General features: G+C 42.2%; 1 protein-coding gene across 7 annotated transcripts in view; it reads left to right on the top strand.

Annotated features, from left to right (window-relative positions):
- MAGI3 (membrane associated guanylate kinase, WW and PDZ domain containing 3) overlaps nucleotides 1-13,149 on the top strand; it is a 2,362,625-nt gene that overhangs the window by 1,584,640 nt on the left and 764,836 nt on the right. For all 7 annotated transcript variants that reach the window (XM_085653126.1, XM_085653134.1, XM_085653154.1 and 4 more), the window contains one exon: nucleotides 7,954-8,060. In XM_085653126.1, coding sequence (XP_085509252.1) covers nucleotides 7,954-8,060 — 107 coding nt within the window. The remainder of the gene's footprint in view (nucleotides 1-7,953; nucleotides 8,061-13,149) is intronic.

Genomic DNA, 13,149 nt, shown 5'->3' with positions numbered 1-13,149 from the left:
CTGTGGCGAGGGTGCGCATACTCGACAGTATCTCCTCCATGGTAATTTTGGCGTCCAGTTCTAGTCTCTGTTCTAAGGTTATTTTGGGGAGGGTGATGTCAGTTAGGTATTGGTGGATCTCCTCCGCCGTTATATTGACTCTGGATTTATATAGTGTGGTGTAGTGAGATATGAACTACCGATGTATGTCTTGTTGTGAATAAAGCAGTGTACCTTGTGCGGAGCGAATAGATGTGATGGTGGCCTAGCTTCGTCCTGTCTTATAAGCCATGCAAGTAGCCTACCAGCCTTATCCCCTGTATTGTGAATACGTGCTGAGTGCGCTGTGTAATTAAGACACCAGAGTCTTTCCATTAAGCGAGCATGCTCCGCCCTGGCATCATGCAGCCTAGTATCAGCCCATGGGTTACCAACAGTTGGTTTTTCGAGGTTTGCTAAATATGCCTGTCCGATTCATTATGGTTTCAAGTCCTATATGAGGGCAAATGTTATCTCTTCTCTGGCGACCACAGGACTGGAAATTCAGTACAGGCACGTTAAATAAATTGTCAACGTTTCGGCCCTCAACTAACGTGGTTACTAAGTAAACATCTGTATGGGTCTTCATCAGGACTGAGTATGGAGCACCCTGGAGTCGTATTGTGCCTTGAATGTTTTTTTAAGGCCAGGTAAGTATCAGTTCTTGACCAGAAAAAACAAGCCTCTCAGATCACTTGGAATGGCTGTAATGCGAGTCCTCTGGAGGGAGTGACTCTGTATTCTTAGAACGGTGCAGGTTAAATTAGTGGTTTATCGCGTTTCGTATAAATCTTAGAATGGCTGGCATCTCCCAGCTCGAAGAGATTCAGTAGCTTACTTAATCATCATTTGAATGCATGAAAGACTATAAGTTAGACAGACCTGTGGATGCTTTATTGTTTTTATATTTTTTTCTATGGCGATTTATACCCTGCATATACAGCTAGTAAATCTATGCATACATGTTTCTTTGCCACCCACAGAACCATTTGTTTTCAAGGGACTAATTGATACCCAGGTTCTGAGGAATACAGGGTCACCCTATTGAAACTTATCATCCATAGATGTTTGACATCAATGAGGGTTAGTAAATGGTCAATTAGATGGTAACTTTGTTGACACATGCTATCCATAAGGATTTTTGTGAAAATGTATGATCCTCCCCACTGCATGTTCTCTGAAAGAAAGGGAACGTTTTTCCTCTTCGACCTTTCCATCTAAGATCTAAAGTCTAAGATTGTAGAGACCACACTAAGACCATCTCCTAGTCTTATTGTACCATTAAAGGTCTGTATATAATATCTTACAATTCAAATAAATGCTAATTATCATTTTCAAATCCAGTTTAGAGTCCCTTTGTTGAAAAAAATAATTAGGACATGTTTGTCAGACCAGTCCCCAGGGCCAGTTATATAAACATGTCAGCAACGTGCCTCTCTCCACCTGCAGATGTAGGCATTCCACACACAAGTCCTGCAGCATCTTTGTACTGGCAATCAAACGTTCCTGATGCTGTCACACACACACCTACATGTTGCCCACTTCTAAACACTCTTAGCATTTCTGCTACTTCATTCTGGCCCATTCCCTTCAGTGGAAGGTCTGCGGAAGCAGATTATAGCAGAGGAAAAAGAGTAAACAGACAGCCGTATAGCTTCAAAGCCCTATCCAAGCGAAGACGTTGTATACTGTGAGTCGGTTTTGCATGGTGTGAGATGGAGTAAATTGGTTAAGGATGAACAGGGGACCAGTAGATTTATTGTCACTTGTTGACTATTTCTGCAGCTGCAGAATTGCAATGTTATTTCCTAGCTGTTGGAACTTGTATTTGAAGAATTTGTGTACAAACTGATTTTTCTATCACAGCCCAAAATATATACCCCAGCGTTTTTCTTAGGAGCCTGCCTGCTGGAATGGTTAATGCCAGGATTAATTCCACATTATTACATCTTTTTTCCCTCCGCTCTGCGGTTCTTGCTTTATCTCATTCTTGCAGGTTATGTTCCAACCCTACTTTCTTATTGTTCTCCAATAATCCTCTTTTTTTCGCACTTTTCCATTCTCCTTTTTCTAAATTAGTTCTCTTGATCAGGGCCAAAGTCTAATGATCTGCACAATTCAAGCACAGCATTTAGCATAGAGCTCTTGTTAAGATGTAAAGGCTTGAGTACTCCGGCTGTCAACGAATGAATTGGGATATCTCAATGACGTGTGATATGGACACAAACTCATCTTGTAGTGATATTGTAGCTTAAAGTGTCTTAGCAATGGAGGGTAGTTATGATGGCCACTCCCTGATTCGGTGAGATTTATCAGTGCTCTTCAAGATTGCTGACCATCCCACCCCTGTTAAGGTGCTTACCTGAAGGAGTTCCAGGGTTCTGTCCTCGTTTGGGTACAGTATTTCTCTATTTGGTTGTCCTGGTTAACTTTGAATCCCTATTTAAACGAGTCAGGTGGTTGTATCCAGGGATCAGCAGGTTTGCCTCTTCTCTTTATTTACTATCTATGCCCATTGGGCAACTTGTTCAATATTTGAGATGCGCTTTCCCATTGGCGTAACAAAGTTTTAGGGGCCCTCATGCAAGGTGTATTGAAGGGTCCCCGTACCCTCATGCCTGCACTGGTCATGCCTTACGTTCCTCCAATCTTCACACAACTTCAGCAGGTGTTCCATGATATAGCTCTCTTAAAAGAGGATACTGATAACCTTAAATGATCAATAAGCACTATAGTCAGAGTGACAAGAGAGCACATTGAAAACCGGTTTCAGTGTTCTTCATTTACAAAATTGGAGTTGATGTGCTGACTGTGTCCCCATTTGCTACGAAATGTAAATCAACAGTGCTCTTAAGAAAATAGTTCTTAGCAGTTTACTGTATAAGATGAGTGTAGATGGAAAATAAAATCCTTTTACTAAGAAGTGAAATAATCATCACAACTACCTTCACCCTGTGATTAAAATAGCGTTTCCCTCCTTCTAATGTGCAGTATTCTCAGCATGTATTGTGGTTTTTATAGAATAAAACACCTGGTGAGGTGTCATCTATATACCACTACTAAGGAAACATTGTTTTGAACAAGATGTGGCTTAGTAGCTAAAAAGTCCAGGATACCTTGGTTTACGACCCTGCTGTGCCTTCAACAAACTGTGTGATTCTGGCAAATCATTGCATCTCTCAGTGCCTTCGTTTCTGTGTCTGCCAGGATTTGGAGTGCCAAGAGGTGATTCCAGGGATGGTCCTAGGGTTTGTGGGGCTCCGGGCAGAAGAGGAACATGCGTGGCCCCTCTGAGATGTGACCATTTCCATTATACACAAGTCACTCCAGTCACTTCCCAGGTACCTAACCAAACATGTTTGGTATTCCAACCTCCAATGCAAAGATCTGTCTCCTTGAACCTACTGGCTACCTACTGGCATAAGCTCAGTGTTTGGCAGATAGCTGCATGTGCAGGGTTGTGGAATTTAATAAAATATCTACTTGTCATTGGGACAGGTTGCTTCATAAACCTTATTGTACTGTAGCAAAATCCACTTGTCCCTTTGGTGCTATATAGTGCAGCGACAAAATATGGCAGCATCTGATAATCGCCTCTCTGATTATGCCAAAACTCATACCATAGATGGGGTTGAATACTAGCAATCCCCTTATTTTACCACCTTTCCACAGATCTACAAACTGGGGCTGGTGGTAGCGGTAAGCAATAGTTCTCCATGGATGGAATGCTATTTTGAGTCTGTGCAAACCTACTAACTTGCATGTTTTATAGGTTTTCATCAGCTTGTCTCAAATATTTTCCCATATAGAGGAAGGTTGGAAATTTACTCCTAACACTTCTTCTAGGGTTGGGGAAAATAGTGGTTGGTGGTTAAGTGAACTTGTTCCAGTGCAACAGATTTTTGCATGAGGAAATCTACAAAGATAAAAAATAGAGAAACTGCATTTTAGCAGTTCACAAATATATATTAGGAATACTATTTACTGACCTATTTCTGTAAATTCTGGTGAATTCATGAAAGCCGTAAATCTGCAGAAATTGGGTCCTTATTAAGGTCTGGCGCATTGTTTTTATTAAAACTCTATCTCTCTATCTACCGGCTGGCTTCACTGTGAGTGACCGCTTTCTGCTCTTTCAGAAGGAGCATGCTGGCACGCAAAGAGGTTTTGTTCAGTGCCAGGAATTACTGCGGCAATGTGTGGTTTTTGAGACCAAAAACATTTTTCCTTTTGCCAATGTTTGTTATAATTGTGAGGGCACGGCAGGTCCCACAACAATAAAGTTTTACAAAATCCATGTCAAAACAAGACATGCATTGACATAACCAAAATGCTAACCACCAATGTCATAACTATTGGCTTTGCCAATGGCTGTTTATTTTCACGTTTCCTAAAATTTTGTTGCGACTGTTTACACTGATTTTCCTTTATGAATATTTTTGGGAAATACTAGCTTGCATCAATACAAGGTACCTAAAATTTCACAGTAGGTTAGCAAAACGTTTTTTTCTAGTTGCATTTTTTATGAACATTTTAGTTCTGGAGTGGAATGTATAAAAAAACACATGAAGGTTTGTTACAGAATTCAAAGGTACAATTCAGAAGTAGTAAATGTCCCATGAACAGCCTTGAGAATTGAAAGCCTGAGATAAAGTACGTATTGTGGTCTCCAATGCCATAAACAGAGCTTCTGAACATGTTTGATTAATTTGTTCTTTGCTGAAATACAGCATACCCAACAACCCTGGCTTGGCATCAATTGTCAGTGGTCTAAAACAACAGCGCTATTGTTGTGAATGTACCTGATGGGAGACTTCGAACGCGGTGTACAACAGAATTCCAATATGCTAGGTGCTCATTGGCATGCTTTCAATAACAATACTGGGTCTCTGACCCCTGATTTTATTAAAAGATTGACATTACCAGATCGCCTATAGTGATGGTAAGCAGCAGCTTAATAATGGCCTGCTCCTCAGATCTTGGGCTCTGCAGGTTGAGAGCACATCTACTGGGAACTTCTCGTGACTGGAGCAGGAGAGGCAGGTAGGTACTCCAATCTGAGATCTGCACATAGCCTCTCACTGTGTACATGTCATCAGAGGAAAGGCAATGGCCACAAGAGGTGAGTGAATACCAAACAGTTGTGGCAGGCGGCTTAGAGGTATGAGGCTAGAGGAGGTGGACGGCAAAGTAACAGTTAATGATTTTTAGACCGAGCCCTGCCGCATCTCATGGCGCTCTGGAGGGTTAGTGACATATCCCAGTAGTATGTGATCTCTGAGCTGGACAGTGCTCCACTCCATGCAGAACTGAAACCAAGCCCCAGTTTTTGTACAGACGAAATTTGCTGACCAGCCTCTGCCTTGATTTGGACTCATTTGAACCAATTCAAACTGTAGAGTTAAGAGTAGTTGCACATTATTTCACAGTCTTTTCAACAGCAATCTTACAAGCAGCAAAGACATCTGGGTCATTAAAAGCGCATTAATGCAATAGAACATCAAATAAATTATCTTCTTAGTTTAACGCGCTTATCTCGCATTTTATTTTAATGCACATTAGTAAACACAACATATTAAAACCTGAAAGTGAAGAAAACCAGAAACCAGCCCTAATCTAAAGGTTAGAGCATATACTTTGTCAGTAGACCTGTAGTTAGTGTTCCTCATAGCTAGAGCCATTACAAGTCACTCTGTCACCTACTCCTGCTACCATACCCTCTGCCTACTCCGTAAGACTTTCAACTTGATCCCCTTGAACACCGGAAAACAGTCATCTATGCCCTCATCAGCAGCAGACTGGACGACTGCAACACACTCTACGCCGGGATCACCAAGAACCTCATTCGCAAACTCTCCCTCCAACCCCCCAGCGCCTTGAGACCCTTCTGCATGAGTAGCTGCGCTTCACCAACCCTTGATTGATTGATTGTCCATGATGGGATTTGTGAGTAACCATCACATGTAAATGTCCTCTCTAGTTTAACAGCTTTTCTAAAAGCTTTTTGGGTTCTCTTTCGTGGATGTCTGAGTTAGCGTTTGGATTGACAAATGGAAATTGAGAATTGGTGATTTACTAAACACACAAACTCTGACACTCCAAACATGCAAGCTCTCACATCCCTCATAAAAGTTGCTGACAATGCATTGTTCGTAGCCTCAGTGCTCTTAGGTTGGGTATACACAAGTTTGGAATTATTTTTGCATTTGTCTAGCATGCTGTCACCACTGGGGCGGCCCCGAAGTGCAATAGATGAAGGACATATTTACATCACAATGTCATATTTGTCAGTGGCATTTATCTCTTCTGTTAGGCCATAATTCGCCGATCTGCATTTCTGTGGTCAGCGCAGAGGCCTTCGTGAAGGGTAAATATGTTAATATCCTCTAGTAGAATTTCCAGACAACTGGTCACAAAGTATTGTTGCTGTATTAAATTTTAGTGCATAGGATTTTGGATATTGCAGTGTATATTTACAAGCACAATAAACAAGGTAATTGCTGCTAGATAAAAGTATTATTTGAAATCTGCAGACTTCTTTAGACACCAATAACCTGCTGTAATATGCACCTGGAAGCAGCTGCAAATGTCTCCATACCAATTCAGTAAATGTCCAAGAATCTGTAGGCAGCAACCGAATCCAGGAGAAACCATTTGCAGCAGTCTACTGGAATTGCCCGTAAGGCTGCAGCAGTCGTAATATTTTAGGTTGGAAGCTCCAAAACAGGCACTGTTTGTCCTCCCGCTTGGTCCCAGTGTCTGGACTTCCGATTCTTAAGAAGGCTGTCTTCTGCCATTGTGCTGATCTCTTGTTTCTCACCAAGATGGAGAGACACAAGTTTTTATAGGTGTTCAGGACATCTTCAGGATGCCTTGTGCCTGGCGGGGAGTCTGTTGCACTTGTTACTGTACTGTTGTGGCAGCCTTCAGAATAACTTCATTGTTAAGTGTATGTGGTCTCATTTATGTTTTTTTAAATATTTTGGGTCGACGTGTGGTGTATTATTAAAGAGTAGGATACGGCCCCTAGTCCTGTGCTGCAATTCGTTTCCCGTATTTTTGTAAGTCTTATTTCTGCTGAATAGTGTTAGGGTTTGGACAACATGCAGAGACCTTCAGTAGGACAGCGCCTTCCTAAAGCAAGTTCTGAAGATTGTCCTCTAGTCCCCTTTCTCTGCCTGGTGGTGAGTACATACTGTCCACTAGTAGTCTGCATTTCTGTTCCAGAAGGTCAAGTTTAGAAATCAGTCTGGGCATAAATTAGGAATATCATGGCCTGCTGGATCATGGAGTGCCATACGACTAGCAGCATGATTCTTTTGCATTTTCCAAAACCATCTTGTTGCCCCAAGAATGTTGAGCTACCTCATGCTGAAATTATCCACATTTGTCTACTTTACACATCTGGGATTACCTGGTTAGCTTTCAGTCAACTGAGAAAGAAGGTTTTGTGTATGCATTAACAATGTGATTTTATTCCAAAGAATTAGATGTGCAGTTCGAAATGCACGTTTGCTGTATTGTACGTGCCTGAAGGCCAATACCTCCCTGTTTGTAGGAACTGGGGTACTTCTCTCTTAACATTGGCAGATGGATGGGCCTGCACAGGTGGATAGATTTGAGAAGACTGCGGGAGGATCCATCACTGCTCTCTCACTATCTAACCAATCTTTTATACCCCCTGTTTGGAGGCAAGCCTTACCCTATCCTGGATTAAAATGCATAGGACCAGCATACTAGTGTGGGAACGAGCTTGTCATTGGTTGTCTCTAATCTCGAGCCCTTGCAAAGATAGTAGATGCATCAAGTATTATGCAACTTTTGTCCAGCAACAGGTCATAGAAGCTGTTGTGGCTTCTTTGTGGAATACGATTCTTGTGTTGTTGCTGGATTTATATGTATATTTTATAATATATGTTTGATTTGTTTTTGCAGTCACATTAATCAGAAAACCCAATTTGAAAATCCAGTGATGGAGGCAAAACGGAAAAAACTGCTTGGAACGCAGAATATGGCACAGAACGATGTAACAACAAAACCAGGTGCAGATCCTCTTTGTGTTACTGTAAGCTTTTGTTTTTCCCAGAGTGCTTAATGGGGGGGCGGAGATAAGAAACAGGAACTAGTAGAGACTAAAGACCAGAAGAAGATAGGGGGTTGTGTAGTTTGTCAGCACAATTGCTCTAGTTGCAGAATTTTAATGTAAATTATATTAAATATCCATAGTGTAACAAATACCCAACAGTGCCATGAAGAAATACTGGGAGGAGTCAAAAGAGAAAACAAACCATGTAAGCTAAACGGCCTGTGCGTTATAGCCAACCCTTTAGTATCCCACAGAAGGCGAAGTAGTTGGATGTGATCTTGGAGAAAGGGGCAGACTGCTCCACAAATTGCAAAGGGGGGTCGGTGTAACAGCTAAGAACGAATTGTCAACCTATTTACATGTACTGCACAGGTGGCAGACTGAAGAGCTTTAGTAGGTACATGGGGGCAAACTTTTAGGTCAGGAGTTGCAGGACCAGTTTTACAAAGGGCTCAGTGACTGATGCGCATAGATTTACTCAATATTCTGTTTAAACTGTTACTGTGCAGCAATTGACGTTTGGCCACAATATCAGAAACCTAAGCAGATTTGAGGAGGTCATATATCGAGCAGTTGGACCCTATTCAAATGGTGTTTAGGAATGACCGGATGTAAAGAGGTAACTTTGGTGCAAGTAGATACAACAGAGAGGACCACCATCCTACGATTTTCTTGGGGAAGAAAAGGGGGTATCTTTCTCAAAGATTTGAATAGAAGAAAATGTGGAAGTAACACAATCGATCCAGGAGAGCATCAACAGTCGCTTTTCAGCAAAAATCAAGAATGCTCACTCTGACCACATGCATGGGTTAATATGCCAATAAGAGGCCAGCAGTCAGCAGTCTAGATTTTAGAATGGCCTCCTAAAATCATAACCTCAGGACTTAAGTTGAAATTGATGAAGGTTTTTAGAGGGTAAATAAGTGCCTATGCTACAGTGTGGCACAGCTATACCAAACATTTGCAATGCAATAGGTCTCACATTACTGATAGTTTGAGGTATTGGCGTAGTAAATAATAATGCACGGGCATAGCTCATACTTTCAGTAATGCGAGACCTAGTGAATTGCAAATGCTTGCGTAGTGAGCCAGGAACCAGCATTGAATGTCTCAGTGCAGTATCACAAGCTGCTCCTAGAGGTCCCTAGTGAGCAAGGCACCAGCACTGCATGTCTAGGTGCAGTACCGCAAGCTGCTTCTAGAGGTCCCTATTTAGCAAGGCACCAGCACTGTATGTTTCGATGCAGTACTGCAAGCTGCTCCTAGAGGTCCCTAGTGAGCAAGGCACCAGCACTGCTTGTCTAGGTGCAGTACTGCAAGCTGCTCCTAGAGGTCTCTAGTGAGCAAGGCACCAGCACGGCTTGTCTAGGTGCAGTACTGCAAGCTGTTCCTAGAGGTCCCTAGTGAGCAAGGCACCAGCCCTGCATGTCTCGGTGCACAGGAGTGTGGAATGTATTAAAATATCTATTTATCATTCGGGCAGGTTGCTTCATAAATCTACTTGTCCTGTAACAAAATCCACTTGTCCCTTTGGTGCCATGTTGTGCGGCGACAGATAATGGCAGCAATCTCATTATATAAGAGCTCTTATATAGCCTCTTTGATTATGCCAGGGCTCATACCATAGTAGTGTTTGAATACTAGCAATCCCTTTATATTGCTACGTTTCCGCAGATCTACATACTGGGACTGAAGGTAGTGGTAAACAATAGTTCCAAGGTTGGAATGTCCTTTTGAGTCTGCAAACCTACTAACTTGCATGTTTTAAGGGTTTTCAACAACTCTTCTCTAATCGTTTCCAATACTGAGAAATGTTTTAAATTTACTCCTCACAATGGCAGAAGTAAACCTTCTTCCAGAGTTGGGAAAAAAGTGGTTGAAGGGAAAATAAACTTGCAAACACTCAGGTTTTTGAATGAGCAAATCTACACATGCATATATGCTCATGCTAAAATGCAGTTCACAAATGTTTTCTAGGAGTACTATCTCTTGCCCTACTGCTGTAAATTCTTGTGAATTCACGAAAGCCATATTGCTGCCCTTAAAGCAAGGACATATACCAAGGGTGCACTTTTGAGACTTTCTTTAATAATTGGACCCCTAATTTGGTCTTGCGTTAACCATCACCTTTTGTGTTTATTAAAATTCTCTCTCTCTCTGTGTATAGGCTGGCTTCACGGTGAGTGACAGCATTCTGCTCTTTCACAAGGAGCATATCGGCACACAAATTACTTTTGTTCAGTGCCAGTAACTAATGTGGCAGTGTGTGCTTTTTTGAGACCAAAAACAATTTTTGCTTTAGCCAATGTTTGTTATAATGGTGAGGGTCCGGCAGCTCTCACATCAATAAGGTTTTACAAAAACCATGCAAAAACAAGTCACGCATTGCCAAAACTAAAAAGCTGACCACCATTTCAGACCTATTGGCTTTGCCAATACTTGTTTATTTTTTATGTTTCCCAAAATGTTATGGAAACTGGTTACACTGATTTTCTAATATGAATATTTTGGGGAAATACTAGCATGCATCATCACATTTTACTAAATGATGCTGCAAAGAAATGGTACCTGAAATTTTACAGTAGTTTAGCAAAAAAAAAGTTTCCTACTTTCATTTTTTAGTAACATTTTATATTGAAAGCAAAAAATCACTAATCTTGCTTTCAAGCTTCTGCAAAAATTTACATCCAATCAGAGAGCATTCTGGGAGCATTATGCATAGCCTCTTATTGCTAAACTTTAAAACCGTTAGTACACATTTTTATACTGGAACCACTGTCAGTAGTGCAGTCAGAACTTATATTTACTGAGAGCGCTCACCCTAACAATAAAGGCTTTCAATTAATGAACCATAAATACAAGTTTGAACAGCATTAACATATGCACACAAATATTAACTTAACTGCAGGCAGTGCCCTTCCCTGATCCTTAATGGGGTACTGCAAACTGGCAGCCAGAGGGTTTGTACTGCAGGGGGTTGGACCTGCTTGTCCCAAGGACAAAATGCACATTAAAACTTGTTGCCCTTGACCCCAAACAATATGTCCTGGGCGTCGGGCTATAGGAATTCCACATCCCTGGGTGCAGTACCGATAGCTGCTCCTAGAGGCTCCAGCACTGCATGTCTACAAAGTTGGAGTTATTGGCATTATAAATGGCAAAGTTTTTTACCTAGCCACGTGCAGCACCAAATGTGGCCAAAACGGGACCTCTTTTGGTCACATATGGTACTGCACCATGCAGAAGATAAGGTAAATCGACCCTACCCATAATGCATTGCATGCAAGACAGTACTACGAGCACATTCAAATTGCTATGTCCATATATACAATTAGAGGCTTTGAAATGTGACACAAGAATTATTACATTAATTTCGGATTAGGTTGTACTCTGCGTGGAGCTGATGAAGGGAAATTTATAGACTGTCTAATATAAATGTGAGATGCTCTAGTGAGTGAATTAACCGCTGCCAGCCTAGCTTAGGACCAAGTGTTTGTCCTGCCTGAAGCCTTTTAAGAAAATAGTGCATTGAGGCTGTAATTAAAACCATGGGAGTAACAACACATGTAATGGGGAGGTTACAAGAAGAGACAAGGCGGTACTAAGGAGGGAATACTAAGCCTATTGGCCAATGAAAAGCCGCCATTTACAAAGGACATGGACAGGAGCGACATGGACAGGAGCCAATGAAAAAGATGGGCGGAAAGTGGGCGGAGCTTAATGTCCATATCCTGAATACAGCATGTCTTGAAGAGACAGCGCAAGCGCTCCCTAGGTGAGACCTAAAAAGGGTAAACGTTTATCCGTGACATGTTTTTTTTGGTATCCACTGATTTAGAAAAAAATCAGTACCTTCTGAATTTGAAGTGGCATCAACAATCCAGTTATAGGAGAAGCTTAGGTGATATGATGTGTGCAATACATTTTGCTGCTTCTTCCATAGTTGGCCCTGTAGGGGCAACGGTGCGCACCCTGTCTTGTGACTTCAGGCATCTCTGCTTTGTTCTAGAGCTGGCCCTGCCTGTCGCCACCCAGGGTTTTGAAATCTGTTTCCCAAAGTCGCCTAATAAAGGAGATGGAGGAATGGAAGTAATGGCTATTCCATCCACAAGTAAAAAACTCACTCAGTAGAAAGGTTTTCTGTTGTATGTTTACTTTGATTGGCAAAAGTGTTTACGACCATCTGTTTTACCCATGTAAGGTATCCCATTCTAATTGTTTTTCCTAAAGGAGGCTTGAAACTGGGGTGGCAAAGTGAGCTAAAGAATGATGATGGATTCAACCCAAATCTGTGACTGGGGGTGAGTGTTTGAAAAGTTTCGGCACTCCGTCCATCATCTCCTTGTGTTTTCTTTGTTCGCCCTAAGTTGGCAGGGTATGCCCAGACGTGGGTCCCTTGCCCACTCTGCCACTGGATTCAAGCTAGCCTGGCTGAAGAGGGCTGTTAGCCCGAAACCGGTCCCAGGTGGATGCTTGTTTCGGGTCCAGGAAAGACATGGCTTGGCAGTTTGGGCTGGACTGTTCCCATGGGGCACAGGGTCAAGACTGATTTGCTTATAGCTGTGTCTGAACTAGGGTGGCAAAGTGAGCTAAAAAATGATGATGGATTCAACCCAGATCTGTGACTGGGGGTGAGTGTTTGAAAAGTTTCAGCACTCCGTCCATCATCTCCTTGTGTTTTCTTTGTTCGCCCTAAATTGGTAGGGTATGCCAAGACGTGGGTCCCTTGCACACTTTGCCACTGGATTCAAGTTAGCCTGGCTGAAGAGGGCTGTTAGCCCGAAACCGGTCCCAGGTGGATGCTTGTTTCCGGTCCAGGGAAGACATGGCTTGGCGGTTCGGGCTGGACTGTTCCCATGGGGAACAGGGTCAAGACTGATTTGCGTATAGCTGTGTCTGAACTGGGGCTGCAAAGCGAGCTAAAGAATGATGATGGATTCAACCCAGATTGTGAAAGTGAGCCGTTTCAGGGGCTCACTGGTGCAGGGGTTCACCCTTATCTGTTCACAGGTCCTTAGACCAATAAAATAGAGATTGGCACGGAA

This window comes from Triturus cristatus, chromosome 1_1 (genome assembly GCF_964204655.1).
Source record: "Triturus cristatus chromosome 1_1, aTriCri1.1, whole genome shotgun sequence".
Lineage (NCBI taxonomy): Eukaryota > Metazoa > Chordata > Amphibia > Caudata > Salamandridae > Triturus > Triturus cristatus.
The sequence above is the reverse complement of the archived record's forward strand: the minus strand, read 5'-3'. Positions and strand labels throughout refer to the sequence as shown.